Here is a 22,160-nt window from a genome sequence, read left to right on the forward strand (position 1 = left end):
GGTGGAGTTAAAATCACTGGTGTGTAGTTTGAATAGAAATGTGTGATTTCACATGGTGAAAGGTTTGGAATTTGGGGTTTTAGAATATAGTAATAGGTATGGGACAAGATGGAAGTTCTTGGGCGGTGCCTCTTCCTTCTTGTTCCTTCTTCATTATTTCAGGTAGTGATTTTTAATTGGATAGAAAGTACCACAGTGCAGGTCACAGGTGTTTGGTCATTGGGTCAAAAATACAAATAATATAGATGTTAGCTTTTAATTTGATAATTAGGCTTTAAAAGACCTTGTAACTAGCCAGATCTACCTCCATTTTCTCACTTTTAGCTTGTTAGCTAGAAGTGCTGCAGAACTCTGTACTATAGATAAGAATTAATAAACAACTGTGTGCAAACAAGAAAATCCATCTCTTGTGCTTCAATCCTGACTCTGAGTGAAGGCAGAGGAAAAAAGAAGCTAGCTACTAATATGGAGAACCACTATTATGGAAAGAGGCAACTTCTCACACCCTCTTTTCTTCCCCCCTTGTAAAACATGTGTGTATCCCTAGGGACTGGCCCAGCTCTTTCTACTACTGTTGGATCAAAATCAAACTTACAGGTCTATAATTGAAGCATAACAAATTATAAGACTACCATTCAATTCTTCCTGCCCTTTGTGGAAATGTAGAAATGGCTACAAGGAAAACCTTCATGAAAATTTGTCAGTGCTAATGAGGATGAATGAGTTCAGTGTTCACTTTGTTTGTATTTCCTTCCTATTTGAAGATTCCAGGAGGTTTTTTAACCATTTACCTATTGTAAAATTAATTTAACCCCACAGAGACCTGAAATGAAATACATTGACCTTCTCCAGTCAAAATTGTCTTCTGAAAATGAGGAAAAAAATCCCCCAAACAATAAAACCCTGCTTGCCTGGTTTTAACTTCCATTGGAACTACTTTAATTCAGTACTGTTTAGCAGTTGCATAAGTATAAGAAAAATCAATAATTACAGGATATAAAGCTAGCAATGGTAATATATAGTAATGTATTATTTCTGAGGGAATTGTTACTTTTTTAGGTTTCCAGATAGAAATACTTGTAGAAAGAATCTTGTCTTCAACAAGTTAAAACTTGATGGCATATTCCTGATAATAGTGTCTTTGAAAGAAAGCATGTGCATATACCCAGGGAGATTCAAATGGAGAATCAAATAACTCCTATTTTAAGTGCTGGTATTTAAGTGCCTGTGGAACATTTTGATGTATCTTTCTAGAGACTGGTCCCTTGTGATAAATTTCCAAGGTGCAAGTAGGTCTGGCACTAAATAATAGTGATCAACTCCTGTTGGTTTTGTGCTGTGTTAGGGAATCCCCTTTAATTTTCTAGAAAGACACAGAATTCTTCCCTATGAAAGTGAGAGGACCAGTTCAGCTGGAAGTCTCTCAACTTTCTATGTGGCTTTAGCATCATGTATTAAATGTGCATTTTTAAAATGTCTGGGTTTTAAGTTCCAGAGCAGTGAGATTTGAGATAATTTTTATCTTAAATCTGTTCTTGCTTGTGCTCAACCATCAGCAAGAAGGACAGGAGGCTCTCCAAGTGCATTCCCCTGTTATACAAATAGTTTCATGTACAGGATATAATGATAAATAAACACTCTGGGTTACTGCATTGCTGCCTCTTTTCATTTTATTTTCTGCCTGCAATGTTAACCTGTAATCATAAAGACTGCAGGAGAGGGTTATATGAGAGCAGGATAAAACAGATCTCACCAGTAAGACAGGAGAGATTTATCAGTGGAATAACAGCTGTAGTTTTGGGTGAAAGTCTGAAATCTCTGAGGATCAGGAATGGAAGAGTCAGTAAAGCCCTGAAAGCTCTTCCAGCTGAGAGTGGCAGGAGTGGTGGTGAAAAGCCTCTACCTGACCTAAATCTTGGGAGTGAGGTGATGGTGAATTCACTGCAAAGAAATTTCCAGTTGATCCTGTCCCTGGGGAAGGAGCTCTGTTCCCTTGAGGCTTCAGACTTCTCTGAATAATTAATCCTTTGGGTCTGTGTCCTCAGGGAGAGATGAAAGAACTGTCCAGGGCTCCTGTGTTACACCTGATAAAGAAAGTCATTAGTGAGGCTTCAGATAATCACATAAATTAAAAACACTTGCATCCTTTCACCTAAATAATAGATAAAGCCTTGAGGATTCAAGCTTTTTAAAAAATGGAGGGAACACAGCTAGCATAGCATTCTATGTGAACAAAATTCCTTTTCACATAGTTTTACTTGCCCCTAAATTACTTTGGTTTTCCATGTTGCCCCTGTTTTTCCCCCATTCCTGCATGAGGCGTGGGTAGATGGCTGGTAGGGTAAAAACATTTTAGAACTCCTCATGTTCTGAAATTAAAGTGAAGATGTGGAGTTTGTTCTTCCAAACTCCTTTGATTTGGAGGTGGTGAAGTGTTTTTGTAACTGAAAAACTTGAGTATTTAATTTTAGTTAATTACCTTTTAATGAAAATCAAATTTCAACCATTGGTAGGTGAAGAATGAATGCTCAATTCAGGAAGCAAAACTTAGCCTGATTGTTCCTTTTTTTAAAATTTTGCCCCATGCATTTGATGATACCAGAATACTGCGACCTAATTACCTCTCCCTCCTTTGCTGTGTTCCAGACTGGTGATGTTTTATGCTCAACTTTTTTCCTTTATTTCCAGGTATAATGGATTCCTCCCTAATGGTGACAGGGGGCGCAGGAAAAGCAGATTTGCCCTTTATAAGCGACCTAAAGCAAATGGAGTTAAACCCAGCACTGTTCATGTCATCAATACTCCTCAAGCATCAAAGGTATGTGACTCTGAGCAAATTCTGCTTTTTGGTGCTCCTGAGTGAGAACAACTCAGGTATTGCTGCTGATTTACCTTGCTGCCAGTTTATTCTGTGCTTGTAGAATACTTTTGTTTAATGCAGAGATTGCAGTGGATTTGCTTTCTGGGGTATATAACTTTAATCCAGTTACCTGTTTAAAATAGTCTGTAAGCTCAGGTATGAGATAATCTGACCTTCCTGCCCCAGTTCACAAAGCTGGCTGTCAGTGCTGACTGTTTTGCCTGAGCCACAGACTACACAGGGGATAAAAACACACAATGTAGTTTAGTTTCTTACTGGAGTGATATTTCTTCTTCAAGAAGATAACTGGGCATGCTGTAAAAAATGTTCTGATCCCTTTGGGCCTTTAATTTTTCTTGCTAATAATGATACTGTACAAATTTTTACCTGAAGGAGTAAAAGCACCAAAGTTAATATATTAACATACTAATATGGTAATGTCCAGGTCAGAATTCTGGTGGTAGAACATATTTCAGGCTGCAAAGATCTTCCTGTCTCTCTTCTCAAAGCCTTTTTCTTAGAAGCAAGAAGTGAGTAGAGTTTATGCTAAACTGGAGGGGGAGTTGTGTGCTGGCACTCACACAGGAGGATGGTTTGTATGAAATGTACCTCACTGAAATATCTCTTGGATCAGAGAGAGAATCTACACCATGCTCAGAAATGTGTTGTCTGACTTGGACCAAGAGAAGGATGTTGTTTAAAGCATAATATGGGATTGTTTTCTTTTCTGATACACAGTATGTGCCTAAACTTATTAAAATACACAATATCAGAGCTTGTTCTCTTGGAACATTGTGTAGGGTTTGCCTGCTTCAGATAAATGTGGAGTCTTTTGGATTAAAAGTTACAGGAAATATTTTTCAATGTTTCTGGTATCAAAATGAAAGCTTTTGTGAGTTAAATCTTCCTGATGAAATCAACCTTCAGAACAGACCTGTAGTGTATGTTGGCAATTCTGGTGTGTTGCTTAAAATGTGACAAATGGGGAAAGGTTTTTTACATAGTGGATGAAAATATACACATGTTCTCACTGGATGATCTTAAGCATTTAGACTGCAGATAGTATTTCAGCATTTGAGCTGCAAAATATTTAAACACCTGGCAGACACCACAAGGAATCTGGTTAATGTTCATCTGTGGTGTTATTGTAGTGCAGATAAAATATGTGTGCTGTACCAATTAGTGCCCTTATAAAGATAGCAGAGGATCTGGGACATTAAAGCCTTTCCTCCAAGCTTTTGGATTCGGGTGGATGTGTCAAGTTGAATGTATTTTGCACTTTCTCTGAACCCTTAGAAAAGAGCTTTTGTGTATTTGTGCTGCTGTCTGGGGCAGGGCTGGTGGATGTGTGCCAGAACAGTGGTGCAGTGGCTCTCAGTGAGTGCTCTTTCCATGCACAGAAAGAACACTTACATTTTAAAGATGCTGTCATCAGCTTTTCTCACATCTTAGGCACCAGAGCCTGAATTGTTTTACTGAGAATTGTTTCTGCATGTAACTTGTGTATATGGCTGAAGAAACACAGACTAATAAAGAGTGAGCTGCTTAGTTCTTAGAAAATAATGGGCAACTTGACCTCAAAAGTTTAGTTGTGCTCTCAAGTCTTTCAATCTTAACTTTTATTTAAGAAAGATAAACCAACAGAAACTTGTACTGCTTAGGATTTTAAAGTTTCTTCCCTTTACATCCTTCATTTTAACCTTTCAGGTACCAATTTTCTGTTTTGTTCTGCTTGTCTGTCACTGTAAACTGAATCTGTGAGTAAAAGGACAAATGTAGAGTACTGATGCTTTTTGGGTGGTGGATTTAGCGGAGTGGGAGAAGCCCTGGCTGCCTCCATTGGTTTTGTGTGACAAATGGAAGCTTGAATAAGGTGCATGGCTGGTTTTGTGCAGATTGCATTAATGCTGCAGCTCAAGAACTGTAGCTGTCACCAATTTCATGTGTCAGGCTGAGCACTGCAGTAGATGGTGAGAGGATGCTTGTCATGTTGCATTGTCCCTGCTGTGCAGGTGTCAAGGACAGCTGGAGTAGCAATGGCTTCAGTAGTAAATTTAGCTGAGCTAATTGCATATGAATCACTGCCTTTGTTTTTCCACTGAGCACTTGCTTTTTGCCACTCTGCCTTCTGAGGTGCTGAAGAAAATTCAGAAATGTTTGGCCTTCTGAGGGTATATGGGTATATTAGGGGAAAAGCAGTGCATAGGGTAGTAAGTCTCAAGTTTTTTCAGAGCTGTCATTGTTAAAATACAGAGGCATCTCTTCAATATTATGCACTGGACTTTAAAACCTATTTTATTAACTCTGTGCTTAGGCATCCTTCAGTCTAAATTTTATGGTGTCTCCTATTTGACAAAAATCAGACCATTTGAGATAGACTTTTTCCAGCATTGTCAACATTGGTTTTACTGTACAAAAGAGCTTAAATCTCTTCTGATGTCCTAAACTTGTCTGTGTGGACATGTCTGGGGTAGGAGTTTGGGAAGTGGGGGACTGTGAGTCTTCATAATTGCATATGGATATTTCTCAAGATGTTGATAATCCCCTTTGTTGATTTAGAGAGTTTCTTTCAAAGTCATCATATCACAGGAAAGCCATTCCTTGCCTCTTGACCCAAGTCTCATGATGAAGAGGAAGGTTTATCAGTCATGATAACAGAATTGGTGAAAACCTTCCTCTAACTACCAAACTCACGGGTGCTGTTGGCTCACCATAATGTAGTTAGGGTTGGTGATTTTTATTTTCAAGCTATTTGGAGCTGTTTAACAAAGTCAGAAGTCAGTTGTAATGTTTATCTCATTTGGTTGGGTTGTGTTAGCTGTTGTTTTCATGCACAATATTTAATGCTGTGAAACTCCAGTCAGTGTCTGCTGGTGTCTGAAATGATTTTCCAGTTAGTGCTTAACTTCAGGTGAGAATGGGATAAAAGGTTGTCTTTGGAATAATCACCTGGGAATTATGGGATGCTGAACTGGACTTCACTGGGTTTTGGGAGGAATAGGGGAGGCTTTCATAAGGGTTTTATGTGTTTTGGGGTTTGTGGCATTTTTTTTTTGGTTGGGGATATTTAAGTCTAAGAGGGAAAAAGGTGTCTGACTGAAAACAAAACTGGCATAATATCACTGTGGAATAATATTTGAGGACAGTATGTTTTTCTTACAGATCTTAAGCAGGTCAATAATATGCTATGGAGATAAAACTGTATGATCCCAATTTCTGCAAAGTGTTCTGCACTGTTCCATTCCACATCCAATCTTGTGAGTCAGTGCATCCCTAGGTTAACACTTGGTCCTGTACAAGCACAGGTGAATCTTCCCTCCTCATTGCTCCTGTTCATGACCATCCCTGGCTTCTTGCTGGATGTTGTCAGTGGAGATTCTTTTTGTGGCACAGTGAGAGAGAGCTCCCCCAGTCCCAGGCTGGCATTAACACTGAGCTCACTGGTGTTACTGGAAATTCTGATCTTGGAATCCCCCATGACTTTGGCTCTGCCAGCATTTAGATTTCTCTATTGGCTTCTGATGCTTCAGAATTATTTCTGTGGGTGTGAAGTTTAGAGCTATGAATAAAGGGCTTTGTGTACATTTGAATGACTTGAAGTATGGCATCAGGAAGTGGGAATTGTTGACATAGCCCTCCAGAATTCCCTAGGATTACTCTGAAAACATGTCTGAATTCCCTTGTTACAGCGTGAATGGTAATTGAGATTTTCCAAAGTATTAAGTCAGTGGGCAAGAGAATATAACTGCTGAGCATTGGAAATACTCCTTTTTAACAAGGGAATGTTGTGCTTTCCTAAGTGATTGCATGTGTAATAGTGACTCCAGAAAATATTCCAAATGGCTTTTGAATTGCTGAAGACTTGAAAAAACCCACCTTTAATATCTTTTTCTGGTGGTGTGTCTTGGTATTTATTACATCTGTCTTTCTTAGGATCAAAGTTTTCCTTTGGTAACCTGTGGTAGATAAAGGCAACCTATTTTCTCCCCTATGAAATTACTATTTCAAGCTGACTGAGGAAGATCTCTGTGACTTCCAAGTCCAATTACCTGCCGAGTTGGCTTCTGCTTTGCGCTATCACAACAGCAGCTTGGATAGTCACTGGCTGGGTTCCTGCAGCTCTAATCAAGTTTCCTGCTGCTGCTGGAGAAGAACAAAACACAGCCATACGAATAATTATTAGGTCGGGGAGAGAGCTGCAATTTGCGCTTTGAGTGACGAGAGAAAAGGAAAGTGCAGGATTCTTGTGATTAGCTATCTACTGTAGATACTGCATCTGCTTTGAATTGGGAGTGAAACGGCCACAAATCCTTCTGGCACTGACAGCTTTTTGGTGCTCATTCTGAATGAGAACTGTAGAGCTCAGCTGCTGTGGGGAGGATGCTGTGTCTGTCAGTGCCTTCTCTCTTTCCTGTTGGGCTTATTTATGGTCTAATCAGTTCATGGAGCACTAATTTGTTCTGAAGTAACTTAATCGCATAGGTGTCTCGAGAGCCCTGGCTTGTGCACAGGCAGATTTTTCTTGGCTCATCAGACTGAGTCTGCTTGAATGATTAGTTTCCTTGGTGCAATGTCCTTTTCTTCTATTAAATGAGCATCATCTTAACATGCTAACTCCCTACCCCAGTGCCCTTGCACATAATGGGGAAAATGGTTAGGCAGGAGAAAATGGTTACACCAGTTTCACTGGTAGGGCTGAATAAATAACAGCCCTTACTTGGTTTGAAACCCTCCCTCCTGAGCTTTTGGGTCCTGTTGAGCAGAATGCATGTCAAAGGCCTTGGAAAATAATTTTATAGTGTTTTCTAACAAAACCCAGATGTTTTGTGAAGGAAGGGGAATTAAAAATTGCTGAGGTCTACAACAATTATTTTTTTATGACTTAACATTGCTTTTTGTTTTCATGCTCTCCCTTCAGAGGATTAAAAAAAAGATCAAAAAATGCTTTCCTTGTAAACTCTCTTTAAACTACATCTGCTGTAAATCAGTATTTTAGAGCAGATTCTACTTGAATGTGGTGCCCTTTGAAAGCAGAGCAAGATGCAGTGATCACCAGGGCTGGTGTCAAGAAACTCAGGAATATTTCATTTCCCCATACGCTTCCCCTTGGCTTCCCACAGGGAGCCAGGCTGTGGGAGCATTGCTGTGCAGGATCTGTCACTTTGCAGCTTCCTTGACCATGTCAGAAATAACCTGGGGAGTTTGGGCTTGTGATAATGCAGAACCAGGGAAAGAAGGGGCTGCATCTCAGCTGAGGTTTAAATGCTGTAGTGGAAGGTCAGACACTGCAAATCCTGCTGTCCATCACAGAACGTCCTTGATTTATTTTTTTTTTGTGCCACAGGAAAAGCCACAAGTGGGATTTGTACTGGAGATGGCAGAACCACTTGTTTCACTGGAAAATGAAAATTTCACAGCTTGAGCTTAATGTAGCATGACTTGTTTAAAACTGTCTTGTTCCAGTTTGACCGGTTCCTGCATGCTTCCCCACTGTTCCCCAGAATTTAGAGTGGAAATTTTGGACCACCTGCTGTAGTGGTGAAGCTCTGTCCTGTTTCATATTTATTCTGTTTGGACTCTCAATTGGCTGGAATGGATCTGGTTTTAGAAGTGCATGTCTCCTGAGAGCTGGGCTGCTCTGAGCTTCCTAAAAGTCAGGAAAACTCAATCTGGTTTTGGATCCAATGAAGCTGGATGACCTGGGCACAGATAGCATTTCTGCCTGGGTAGTGGGACTGCCTTGGGAACTTATTGGGGATAACTCACCCTGCAAGTTGGCATGGCTCAGGGAGATTCTCTTTAGAGTGGTGGGGATCTGCTGGGGTGTTCCAGGTGTTTGGGTGGGCTGTGCTGGAGCACAGTTGGGAACAACCTGATGACTGCTGGGGCTTGTGTACAATTATTAGAGCCTGGGACTGTCAGCATCTGCAATACAGGAATTCCTCTTCTCTGTATAGGTTGTTTCATGCTCAAAAGAAAATGCCACAACAAGGGGAACATGGCAGCTGATGATGGATATGCTTTTCCTGTTATCTCAAATGAAAGTGTCTTAAATGGATGGAACATTGTGTTTTGGAAAAGTCAGGTAGTGTGTACTCAGAGTATGGAATTGCTCTCCTGGAACAGGGGAGTTGGAACTGCATCAAAGAGGAGATGAGAGTTCTCTGCTCCAAGGCTTTGTTGAGAGGGGCAATTATTTTGAAAACATAGAAAGCAATTGAAGCATCATGGGCCAACAGTAACTTTTCAAAGAAACAAACAGCTGCTACTCCTGTTTTACAAATTAGAAGATACTTGTTTTCCAGAGTGCTTAGAGATTTTGTTGATGGAAAGAACAAAATCTAAATATTTCTGTTTTTGGGAGTCTCTTATGGCTCCATCTGTAAAATGAGTAATGTTATCTGTTTGCCAAGAGAAGAAATAAGAGGGGTGACTCTCTTGTGACATTCAAAGATTCCTCTTTCCACTCTGTAGGTCTCTTGTCTGAGACATGTTTATGCTTTCTTTTAGATGTAGATTTACTTGGTGTTGAGTTCCTGCTGGTTTGCTCCTATTCAACACCAAAGACCTCAAATATTTTAGGAGAAAACAGGGAGTACTTTATCCTGATAATCTCTTCTGAAGGGATGTATCCCCAGCAAAGTGCTTATGGTGATGCTTCATTGGCTGGATGCTCCAAGCTCTCCAGCTCTGCATGCACAAATTCTCTGGCAGTCATAAAGCAATTCAGAATTCTTTAGCCCTGTTGCTTTGCTTCTACAAAATAATTATTTATTTTTATGATCCCTGAGGTGTTCTTCCATGAAAACAGAAGAGTCCAACCACTGGACCTACATCAGAGCTTGTACTTAGGTGACCTCTGTGTCAGACTGAGTGTGTTCTGTACAGACCTGCCTTGAAATCCTGCATGTCTCTTGTCCACAGTGATTCTGCCAGTTCTTCAGGAAGTTCTGGACTCTGCAGATGCCTGCTGTGAGATAATGTTTGTGGTAATCTATACTTTGGCCTTCTCATCTCAGTAGCAGCAGATGCCTATCACTGTGACTTGAGGAAGCTCATCAAAGCCCAGCACTGCACTGCTGTGTTGTTCAGTGCTGCTCTTCCCCCAGCTCTGAGGGATCTCTCCTCCACTGAGTTCACCACAGCCAGGGAATGATGGATGCTTCCTTCTCTGCTTTTTGATACCAGCAAACAGGGAGGGCTATCACTCCCTGGCCACCTGAGAGACTCAGGGCTTGGTGCACTGAGCTCAGGATTGCTCAGGATTTCCTGGCAGCTCTCACTGTGGGGACTGGCCTGAGAACAGGGCCAGGGTCTGAGCAGTGGTCTGTCTCAGGCTGGGCTCATCCTCAAGTGTTGTACTCTTAACCTTGAATATTGACAAAAACTACCATTTAATGGTCCCAGAGATTTTCCTGGCAATCTCTCCTGTTTTATAAGTTTGAGATACTGAGCGACACTTTTCTTTCTCTTTTGCCCTAACCCAGGATAAGAAAAGGGGAAGCAAGTACAGGTTTGATTTCTGTGTATTTAATTTTCTTTCATGAAGCTCATGTGGCCAAAGAAACTCTGGTTCCAGGGTCTGTAGCTGCACAAATCTATTTATTCTCCCAGACTTCACAATTCATTTGAGGCTTAGATGACAAAGCACTCCCAGTTTGCAACTTGGATAACTCTTGTGTCTAAAACTTTTCTGTTCAGCATTGGTTGGGGTGTTCTTGAGCAGGGGAATCTGAGAAGAATATGGAACTTCCCTGGTGAGATAAACCACATTTTACACTTGCACTACAGCAATGCAGATTTCTGGGATTTATTGCTGACCTCAAATCCCAGAGAAGTTTAACTGAAGAAAAGTTTTGTTTTGTAGTATCAGACCTCTGAAAATCAGGACTTTGTGGACCAGAGCACACACATTTACAGCCTGGATGACCAGGGAATTTCTGAACCTGTCAGCTTGCTTGTTCTGCAGCTCTTTGGGAAATTGTGTGGAAGCTGTTCTTTGGGTAGGGAGTTACAGCCTCTGAGGATCAGAGCTTCTGTTCCCTTCCCCAGACAGTGCTCTTATTAACAGTGCTGTTGCTGAGGCTTTATTTCAGCTGAATGAGTCCAGAATTCCAGAAGAGGTAATTCAAGAGATCATATGGTTCAGATAAGGTGAGGGAGAGGTGCTTTTGTTGTGCTTGAGTCTTTTAGAGTTTGAGTCGTACTAAAGCAAAACTTCTGTACTGCATAAATGCAAATAAAATTGTGTGAATGATCAAAAAACCCTTCAGCAGTTATGGGCTGGTTTCTGTAGTTTGCAACTTTGAGGCACTGCACTTTATATACACAGACCTACTAGTTTTGAATTTTCTACAAAGGTTTGGAGGGAATGTTGAATAGGACAGTGAGAGGAAATGCACAAAAACTGGGAGGGAGCCTGAAAAATTCTGGGGAGGCTTTGTGGATTACTTTGACTTGTAGCCTTCCTGTGAAGGCATTTACCATTATAAACTTTGGACAACAGGCTACAAAGTCAAACATGCACAAGTTTTTCCTCTTCCCTGTCATCTCAACATTAGCATTTGTTTTCCCACACCTCTGTCTGTTGTTCAGCCCACCAAAGAATCTTCCACTGCTGAAGGTCAGGAACGAGGCAGTGCCTTGGTGGTCCAGGTGGGAGGCAGGGAGGGACAAAGCTGACCTTGCTTCAGCATGGGCAGCTGCTCCCAGTTTGTTCCCAAAGAAAAGCTGGCCTTGCAAAGCTGGATTGCAAAACTTGTAAAAGCACATCAAGTGTTCTCCCTAACCCATTCCTCCTCCTCCTCAGAGCTTTCTCAAATCTTTGTTTGGTGTTTTGTCACAGAGATTGACTCTGTTGCTACTTGAGTGTAATAAATAAACTGCAGAAGTCAAAACAAAATGTTTGCAGTTTTGTTGGAGAGACAGCCTGTGCTGAATGTCTTAAAATATCCCTGTGTTATGATCTTGCCTGTTACTGGAAACTCACTCTCCAACTCCATTTCCTTGGTTAAAAATACCTTGGTTATTTAATGTTGTCTCTTGGTATCTTTGCAGTGTAGTAGCAAATATTGCTGGGGTTGAAAGCATCACTGTGCCATTATGTGATACATATATAAAAATAAAAATATAAAAACAAGGCTCTTTCTGAGGAACCTTTTTTCATCTTCAGATGAAGATGTACTTGCTAAATGTAGAGGTAAGGCTCTGATTTTTCTCTGCTGAGAGATTCTGTGTAGAAATCCTCTGATTAAAATTGAACCATAATGGTGAATGAAAATCTGTATGTGCATACCAGATACAGCATGAGAAGGGAGAACACCATCATACAGTGTGGCACTGTGAATGCACTGAGGTTTTCCCAGGCTGAAGTAGTAATTGATTTTTACTTGGTGGCAGTGTTACCTCATTTAGCCTTAAAAACACCAAACCACTTTGAAACAGGAGTGTGGAGGCACCTTCCTCAGTGAAAGGCTTTGATGGCTTCAGACAGATCTGTGAAACGGAGAAAACTTTGAAATTTCACAACTGATAGTTCTGTCTCAGGTTGGATTGGGGCTGTGCAAAGGCTGAAAGGTGATAGTTACCTCAACAAATGGATGTTGGACTTTCCATGGAGCTGTAATCCATTTTGTTCCAGTGTTGTTTTACCAGGTAATGCTTTGCTGCAGCATTGGTGGTGGAACAGTAATGTGAATTGGATGATTTCTGATACCCAAAGAGCCTTGCTCCCAGCTCAGGGGTAGCAGTCCTGCCTGGATTTGTTCTGAATTAGGCACTTTGAGCATTGTGGGGTTTTACCTAATGCAAGGTCCAGCAGTGGACACAATCCTGTTGCAGCCCAGCTGTGCCAGCAGCACTCACATCTGGAGAAAGCAGTGTCAGAGTCCTGGGGGCTGAGACTGGAGCCTGTGGTGGAACATTTGCTCTGAGTGGAGGATGCTGAAGGCTTGGCTGTGCAATTTGGAGGCTCAGGGGTGGCTCAGCTGAGCAGCACATGCTGGTTTGGAGCACAGGGAATGTGGTCAAGGCTCCAGTGAGTCGATGTGTCCACAAGGTCATACCAATTTTGGTATCTGAGTTGCTGATTCAACCCTGGCTGAAGGTCACTGCAGAAGGAACTGTAGCCAGTTTGTGTCCATGGGATGTTTGACAGCTTGGGAGCCTCATGTAATCCATTGTCCTTCAGTCATTTTTCTGCCAAAACCTTGAGTGTCTGCAGAGTCATTTTCTGAACTCCTGCCAAGATTTGGGTGCTCTTTGTTTTGAAGTCAAGGAAGCTGTCTTCAAGGAAATGTCATATGCAGAATAATTTGTTAATTGTGCATAAATGGTGCATAGGCTGTCTTTTCCCAGCTTTCACTTGCCTACTTGTGAAATGTGTTGTTAGCACCAGTAAAAGTTCATAAATCAGATATAATCTGTGTATCTAATCAGCCTGTCCAGTGTTCCAAGATTATCTCAGCCTTGTGTTTCTCAGGCTTGATTAACAGGAAGGAGAGAGCACTTAGGACACTTGTTACAGGTACATGATGTCTCTTCTTTATCACTTATATAACTTTTTTTTTCCTGTTGTGTATCAATGTGTATTTGGAGAACAGTGAAGAGAAAAAGTAGATTTTCCTTAAAACAGAAATCCTTCTCATTCAAATATTATGTACTCAGTCTCCAGTCTGGTAAAAGCTTGCACATTTATTTGCCACATGGTTTGCTGTATATGTGCTTGCTTTATTTTTTCTTTTTTTGTTTGTTTATGCATTGATCTAGATACCATGTTCCTCCTATTACTGAAATGGATGAGCAGTATTAAAACATTGAAACTTTTGGGGGCGGGGAATGTAATTTACAATTATAATTCTTTCTCATGAAGCTTTTAAATCTATTTATTTAATGCCTGCTAACTATAGCCAGTATGATGATTGAATTCTTTTTCATGCAAGCTCATGGAGACTTGAAGAGGAATAAGATTCACTTTTGGGATTCACTGAGATAACTTTGTCAACAGCAAGAGATTGCCTGCAAAGTAAAAAGGCCAAGAATGTGCTGAATGTTTTGGCATCATCAGTACTGTATTAATTTAATTTTTGATTGTGCCTTGCTGTACTAGTTCTCTATTAATAGTTTCTTATACCAAGGGTATGTTTTGCTCTACATTGGAAGAAAACATCTTGCCTTGAAAAATAAGGGTTGTGGTTATATTAAAGTGCTTTTGGCAGAAACTGAGATTAGTACCTGTCTGAGGCAGGTTGTGTCTCCTTGTCAAGTGGCTGATGGGTTGGTTGGCTCTGTAAACAGTGAGACTCTCTGATGTGGTGCTCCAAAATTCTTGGGCTGGCACTTAATTCTAACTTTACCAGGATTTTAAAGCATCAAAAATTGGGGTTGAAGGGGTTGATTTGAGCTCTTTGATAATTGATTTACAGAATCTGGCTGTGATCTAGTTGTGGAAGGAGATACAGTATGAACTCTTTACCAGAGGATGACATCTGATGTGGAAATAAACTGATGCAGAAGCTTGTGCTTTGTCTTCTTCCCCTGTGCATCTTATAGATGCAGTTCTAGAGTGTAAAGAAGGAATTGATTTCATGAATTGGTTTGTAAGCCTGGGTTGAAGTCCTGCTATTGTTTTCCTTCCCATCAAACCTCTCCTTTCCTGTCTCCTGCCACTGACCTGTCCTGTGCTGCTCCTCTCCTTTGCTTTTTGTCCCTGGGAAATGAGGGACACCAGGAGCCTAGATGTTGATTTTTGCTTTTTCTGGTTGGCCTATCAGTGAGTTGCCTTTGAGCTTTTTAGGAAAACATTGCTGAACATTTTCTTTTTGGAAAGAAAAATGTTAAAACTGTACTCATGGGGCTTTAAAAGAGAATTTTCCTTCTCATTTTGCATTTAATATATAAAACATGTATCCACTGTGCTTAGCACTCACTACTGGTGTAGAGCCTTGCTCCTGCTGGAATACACATCAAGGAAAAACAATCTTGTGTGCTCAGGAATTGTGAGATTTGCTGTGTCTTAGTTTTCATTCATAACAATCACACTTGCACTGTGTTGGTCTGTCACTCCATGGTGGTAATATTTTGATTTTTATTTCTTGAGCTGGCAAAATGAGAACCTTGTTTTTACCATAGTGAGTTTCTTTGCTGGTCTCTGAACACAAATTGCAGCTTTGCACCAACAGAATGGAGGGGATGTATTGACAGGATATAATATTAGATCCAGAAAAGATTTTTAATAATCTAAAAATGTAGAACTACAAATTCATCTCTTCATCATTTGTTTTGAATGCCTGTGTTCATGAAAGTAGTTCAGAGCCCTGATGGTTCTGGCTTAAATCCTAAAATCTTCCCTGACTCCTAGTTTGAATTTTCATGAATAAACAGATCTTAGCTTTGTAAAGCAGGAAATGATAGGATTTTGTTGTACTGCTGTTTTTTCACATTTCTGTGAAGGGGAATCCTGGCCTAAGAAACATGATTCTGTAATTACAGTGTTAGTTACACTAGATCACCTCTTTCAGCTTTACTGAAAATCAGTACTTTGCTCACTTTGCTAAGTGAGATGCACAGACAAGCACTAAAAATTACACGTTACACTTGAAACTCTTCTACTGCCTTGGTATTTTCCTTGGTACTGAGGCCTTTTGCTGCTGAAAGGAAAAATGGATACATGCTGTTCTTTCATAGCTGTGTTTCCTCAAAACTATTATTTTCCTTGGAAGCCAGTGTGAGCAGAGAGTGTCAGTCATGGATCTGTGTGTCTGGTGCCACAACACTGATGTGTCATCTCCCAGTGTCACAAATAAAATGAATTTTTCCAGGTCAGAACAGAATTTCAGCTCATTTTTCCTGGAGTATTTACACTGGAGAAGCCTCATAGTAACAACTCAGCTTTTTTTTTTTTTCCCAAAATGTTTGCATTTTGTTCTTGCAACTCCAGCGCGTTGCTCTTTTCTGAATGCCTTCCCCATAAGTGCTGTGTGGGTTTTTTGTTTTCCACTAAAAATAAAAATCTTGAATTAATTTGTAGAATGGTGTTTGAACTTCCTAACAGAAGTTAGTCAGGTTGATGTGCAGTGAGACAAAGCTGCAATTATCTCTTCTTTGTACTCCCGAGGGGCTTCATTACAGCTGCTCCTCTCTCCCTGCTGCCGTGTCCCAGCAAGGTGAAGTTCAGGATTCAACAGACACAACAAATTATTATTTTCTGTGTGTGTGCAGTGCTTCATCCCTGCTGATGGAACATTTAACTGGTTTTTTTATTATTTTTTTTTCCTTGCTGTTGTTGTAGTAACAGGAGAGAGTTCAGCCAGAGCTTGTGTTATTGAAGCAGACTTGTTTGATAGTGATGTGGCAGAAGTATGGACAGTTGTGCTGCATCAGCTCCTGCACTGCTAGCAGCCACAGACAGGACATTTCCAGCCCAAAGTGGCTTCAAACTGCTCTCCTTCTAATACTGCTTCATGCAATTTGACAGGCACATAATGCTCTGACTCTTAAAGCCTCACACTCTAACAACAATCTCATGATGGACTAGTGTGGCTTTAAGGCTTTCCTGGAATTTCAGATTTGCTGATCCAACCCTGAGGGCGAGTACTAAATACTTCAGACCCTCCAGACTGTTAGTTACACTGCATTGGAACCTTTCCTTCTTCAGGTAGTGCTCTGTCTTTTCATAACACTTAAACCTCCTTTAATTTGACAATTTTAGCTATCAAAACTGAGGTTTGAGTGGCAGCAAAAAACTAATGAGAATACATTTGGTTACAGACACAAAAACTTTCCACTGCAGAAAATTCTGCTGCACACCTGTTGTTTCAAGAACCTTTAACTACTTTTTTAAATAAATAAATGCTTTTTCTTTGCTTATATATTTTAGTAGGACATAGTTCTTTTTTTTGCCAGCATTTGAGTGCAAGTCAGGGGAACTGAATAGCTTATTCATGCATTTATAACTCCTTGTTAAGGGAATGTCTGTAATATTTTGAAAAGAATGTACTTAAGTAGCTACCTGCAATTCACAATGCTCTGTGCCTGGAAAGTGAGCTTTAGCTATTGTTCAATATTTATTTTTAGCAATTGTGGTAATGTAGAGAGGTCTATTCAAAATATTGTACTTAAAAGAGAGTATGTCAATATATAGATTTGGCAGGATGTGATTTCTGGCTTTCTCAGATGCCTTCAGCAAGGAGGGGGGGAAAATGTACCAAGAGCAATGAGAATCAAATGTTCTGGTGTTGTGTATTATTTTTGCATTTCAATGGAAGATGGATTGGAGTTTCAGACAAGGTAGAGTGAACCCAGGTGAGCAGTCTGTGGTGAGTGTGGTGAGCAGCAAATTGGAGAAACTCATTTAGCAGGTTCTAGTCCCAAGAATTCCTCGCTTGCCTACATAATAATGTGAGGAATCTGACATTTCTGTGACTTGCTGAGTGTAAACGAGATGTTGATAGAATAAAAAACACCTTGAGAAAGTGTATGAGGATGCAGTGAAGAGGAATGAGGAATTCTAAATGATTTATGTTCATCAGTTCCTCATCCATTTGGGTTGGATTGGATCCCTTTTCTGTAAGGAGGCTTTCTCTGAGTTTGCTGGGAGCAGGGGACAGCCTGGCTGTGCCTTTCCCAAGGAAGGTGGGCATGGCAAAGCTTGCACAGCACCTCCCTGCTGCCTTTTCATCCCTCTGCACACACCTTTTTTTTTTCCCCCTGTATTTGGGGAAAACAGCAGAACAGCTGTCTGTTCACTGCAGGGCAATAAGGTGAATCCTGGTTTATTGAGGACTTCCTAGAAATACCATTGTCTAAATGAGGGTGTTCCCAAGGATCCTAAGTGGCTAAAGAGAGAAGGAGAGAGCACCTGCTGGCTTGGTAATTGATTGCTGCAGTGAGAACAGTGGGGAATTCCTGAAGAGCTTTAATGGTCTGCTGAGAGCTGGGAAGGGATAAGGAGGGAACAGATCCATGTGCAGGATGGGGAATATGGCACCACTGAACACTGGTATGAAAAGTCAAAAAGAGAGAAATGGAAAGAGCTTTAAGTGGTATTATCTTCACTGGTATCAGCTGGCTATTAATTAATTTAAACCCCAGCAAATTATTTGAGAAATTGAAATTCCTGAGCTGGTTACTAATGGGATTCCATAGTAGTAAGCAATTTCCAGCATTAAATGCATCATGTGAAAGAAAACCTTTGAAAAACAGCAAAGAAAATCCCATAAGTTTCATTTGACAAAATTGGTAGTAGTTCAAGTGGCAGAAGGGTAAATAAAACAGCTGCATGAAGTTGTCTGGATGGCTTGGTGATACAATTTTTAAAAAAAACCATTCTAGTTATAATTAACTATAACCAAAATGCTGGCAAAGTAAAATATTTGGGGGATTTCACTGAGGCCTATAGCTATTGCAGCAGAGACTGTGCCTTGGAAATGAGAGTTTTGGTAGAAATGTAATGGATTTCTGGTAAAAATATAATGGATTTCTGGTCTGGGATGAGCAGGGAATTGTGGAATTGAATAGTCTGGGTTGAGGAGGCTGCATTTCCCAATACAGATCTGCTGTCAAGTGTTCAGAAGGATTCTGAAATACTGGAGAGGATTCAAACAGGAGTAGCAAAATTGATTTGAAGGAGGGAATGGAGAGACTCTGCCTGGTACAGCAGCAAATGAAAACTGGCAGCTTAAATGAGCTATTCCACGAGTTACTCACCACAGCTACCCAGGAAACCCTGGCAGAAAGTGCCTCACCAATTGGATTGTGAGCTCCAGCAAGTGCCTGGGAGTTTTCACATGCTGCTGTATGAAAACTGATTTCTTAGAATAAATCTGGTTTGCTTTTAATTCAGTATATTTTGCACTTCATAGATGAATGAAGCAGATTGACATATTTTAGGCAAATGTGATGCACTTAAACCAATATGGGGGACAACAGGATGACTTTGGAAAATAGCTGGTATGGGGAAAATTTAACCTAAGTAATTCTGTTTAAAAATCTAAATTATAATTTTAGAGAAAATATTAAGTATGGAAAAGCATTTGTTTATTCTGAAGCAGGTGTTGACTGTCTTTAGGGTCTGGGTGGAGGGTGAGTTGTATTCCAGTAACTGCAGGGTTTTGAAAATGATGGGAAATGTTCCTGTGTGATGTTGTAGTCACTGTGTGCAGTGTGTGGAATAGGAGGGTAATGGCTGTTGTAAAAACAAATTAGGGCTGTTTGTGAGTAAATGCCAAAATAGAGCTGCTTTTTTTTTTTTTTTTTTTAAGGTGTAGAAAATGATGATGCCTGTAGTGAGAGCAAAGTCTCTGTGTCCATAATGTGGGGAAAAACCAACCTGGGAAGCATTAGTGTGGGAAGATGAAAGGAAGATCCCATCTTTGCAGCCCATGTGTGATTTGTAGCTGCAGAGACACCAGGGAAGGGGTGAGAGGCTGAGCCTTGATGGATGCAGGGAAACCCTCGCAGCTCTTGGGGCCTTTTGTTCCTGGTGCTTCATTAGGCAAAGCAGATGGGAGATTTAAGGGATTATTTGCTCCTCTTACAGAGGCTCAACAACAAAATCCAATACCAAAAGGCATCAAACTCGAGTTCATATTTTGTCTGGGGAATTGTAAATTTGGAATGATACTGTATTAAGTGTAAAATGTAGTTTATAATCAACCACAAATTTTGGTTTATGATTTCTATGCCATCATTTAAAATCCCTGTTATCCACACCCTCTGACCTGATTTAACAGTCAGAGGGCAAATTTGAGTGGAAATAATTTTACATCAATTGCCATGTACAGAAATGAAAAGGTCAAAAAGAGATACTGTGATAAAAGGTGTTCTGAATTACCTATTACATGTAATAGCTGTATTAATAATAATAGCAGAGGTTGAGAGAACGGGATGGGTTAATGTAGCTGAATAAAACATCTTTTAGGTCTGAAATATTTTCTACATATTACCTTGCTTGTTAAAGAATACATGCCATTATTCCAGGGATTTAATAAAACATTGGAGGGTCAGTGCAAAAATGAATATTTTGATAGGGCAAGGTACACTGAGACAGAGGTAGTTGGAAGTCATGCTGCAGTGGGGAGTGCATTCAGTTTTTGAGACACTCCAACTTTTCCTTCAATGTTTATAGAGCCCAAGAGAGGTTTTGCTGCAGTTTTCTGAAGGGAATTCTTTAAGTAAAGCCAACTATTTGTGTACAGTTTGTACCTAAAAAGAATTTTTGTGTTGGCATTGCACTCTATGGTCTGCATTTCCTCAGCATTGCTGTGCTATTAAGTTCTTGTTTTTAAGGATCAGTGAATCTGTACCAGCTTGCTGGGTGGTTGTTAGAAAAATGGGTAAGTTTTTTTTTTTCTATTATAATTATATTAAATGTGAATTTAAATATACTCTTCATTTATATTGACTTTGAAGAGATTATCTTTTTGGGTTTCCATTTATTATATTTGCTCTAAAAATATGTAAGCTCTTAATTATTTTTTTTAATCTGGCATTTGATCTGGATTGCCATTTTCATCTGTTGTCTTTAATTAGGCTTCCTGCTGGGTTTTGTAGCTTTACAGTTCATACCTTGTGAAAGAATCAATTGATTTCAGTGCAGATTCCCACGGTTACTATTTTTAAATTGCTTTCTTAGCTCAGCAGAGTGGTGGCAGAGTTCCTGCAATTTGATCTTCACAGCCACTGCTGTTTATTTAAAAAAAAAAAAAAAGACTACTCATGATTTTTCTGCAGCCTGCATGAGATGATTTGATAATTTATTTGCAGGCAGTGTTTGCTCCAAGGAATCACTGGAGCTGCTGCTTAATTCACTCACCCACATCTGAGTTCACTGCCAGTTGCAGTCTTGGGGCTTCCTCTGGATACCATCCAATAATCCAGAAGTGCACAGGAATGTGACTAACACTGCACCCAAAGCATGTGATTTCAGTGGATTTAATTTTATATTTAAGTATAAATGTTTTCCAAATCATGTAACAGCTCTCATTAGACATTTAATCAAGAGAATGTTAAGGGCAGGTGAGTCTGGAGATGAAGGTTGGTGCAGAGGAAAGGGACAGTGGAAATGATTTAGATGATTCTGGGATTTATGGGGCAGCTCTCTGAGAAGTCAAAATGAGGTTTTTGGCAGAGGATTGCAGAAGGGAAACTTTTTTCTTATCTCCAGCATAAAAATGATGGGTGAGTAAGCAGTGATCTCTTGAGCTGTGTGTGAAATGTGTAATGGCTGTTCCAAGTCCTGCTCCCAGTAAAGCTGTAAAATTGGGGATAGTGGTTTGAAACATGTCAAGTACTGCTCTTAAAGCTCTCAGAAACGTGTGTGTAAATTCATGAATTTTCCTTAAATTAAGCAGTAATATTGAACACATTTATCATCTTTATTATGGGCAGCCTGATAGTTCTCTGTGTTAAATTCCCTTCACTGTCATGAGATTGGGAGTCAAAGCTCTGCCAGGAGAAGAATCAGCACAGCAAAGATTTTTCTCCTTGTTAAGACCTAGTTTAAACAACTGATTTAAGAAATCAAGTAGTTTAAGACACCAAATTTAAACCATGCTTTAAATCAGTTAATAATGGGAAACACAATTAATTTTTATGTAAAGAACTTCTACCCAGGCATGCTGTGGGGAAAAAAAAAAGTCCTTGAAATGCTTTTTCTGTATGTAATTTCATAAACCTGTTCTCCACATAAATGTGGGCTGCTTTATCCTAGGAAACACTGGATATTCTATAACCCTAATTAAAACTGTGCTTTTACACTGTGGGCCTGCTAAGTGCATTGTGTCTTTATTAAAGATGGTTACTCAGTGTTTGTTTCATTCAATATAAAGCCCCAAATCCCACCTACCACTGGGGAAATTGTATTTTTAATAGAAATAGAAGAGAAAAATTATGGGATATGCCACTAAGTCTAGTCTTGTGCTCTACCTCTTTATTTTTAAAATAAAAATATAAAAATATAAATTTCAGTATTATAATCTTTGTGTGTGTTCAGAGAAATTGGGCCTTATTACTAAAGGTATTCTGGAAAAAAAGAAAATGTTAATATGGGATGGAGTTGTGCCTGGCTTCTGTCTGAGCCAACCTGTTTTGGAGAGGGGCAAAGCAGGTCATATCAGTGGTAAAATCATGTTGTGTGAAGTGCAGAGCTTCTGATGAGCTGTTCTCTTATCTGACATTACATATGAATAGAAAGCAAGTTGCCTGTAAAGCTTGCTTTAAATTTTAATAAACTGCAGAGAAGATAAGTGGTAATTTCCTGATGTGGATGCATCTGGTACAGCCTGCTAAACCCAAATTCCAG

General features: G+C 39.9%; 1 protein-coding gene across 1 annotated transcript in view; it reads left to right on the plus strand.

Moving 5' to 3' along the window:
- The window catches only part of PELI2 (pellino E3 ubiquitin protein ligase family member 2), a 64,859-nt gene that overhangs the window by 21,757 nt on the left and 20,942 nt on the right, over nucleotides 1–22,160 (plus strand). The window contains exon 2 of the mRNA XM_033063313.1: nucleotides 2,689–2,818. Coding sequence (XP_032919204.1) covers nucleotides 2,689–2,818 — 130 coding nt within the window. The remainder of the gene's footprint in view (nucleotides 1–2,688; nucleotides 2,819–22,160) is intronic.

Source organism: Catharus ustulatus, chromosome 6 (genome assembly GCF_009819885.2).
Source record: "Catharus ustulatus isolate bCatUst1 chromosome 6, bCatUst1.pri.v2, whole genome shotgun sequence".
Lineage (NCBI taxonomy): Eukaryota > Metazoa > Chordata > Aves > Passeriformes > Turdidae > Catharus > Catharus ustulatus.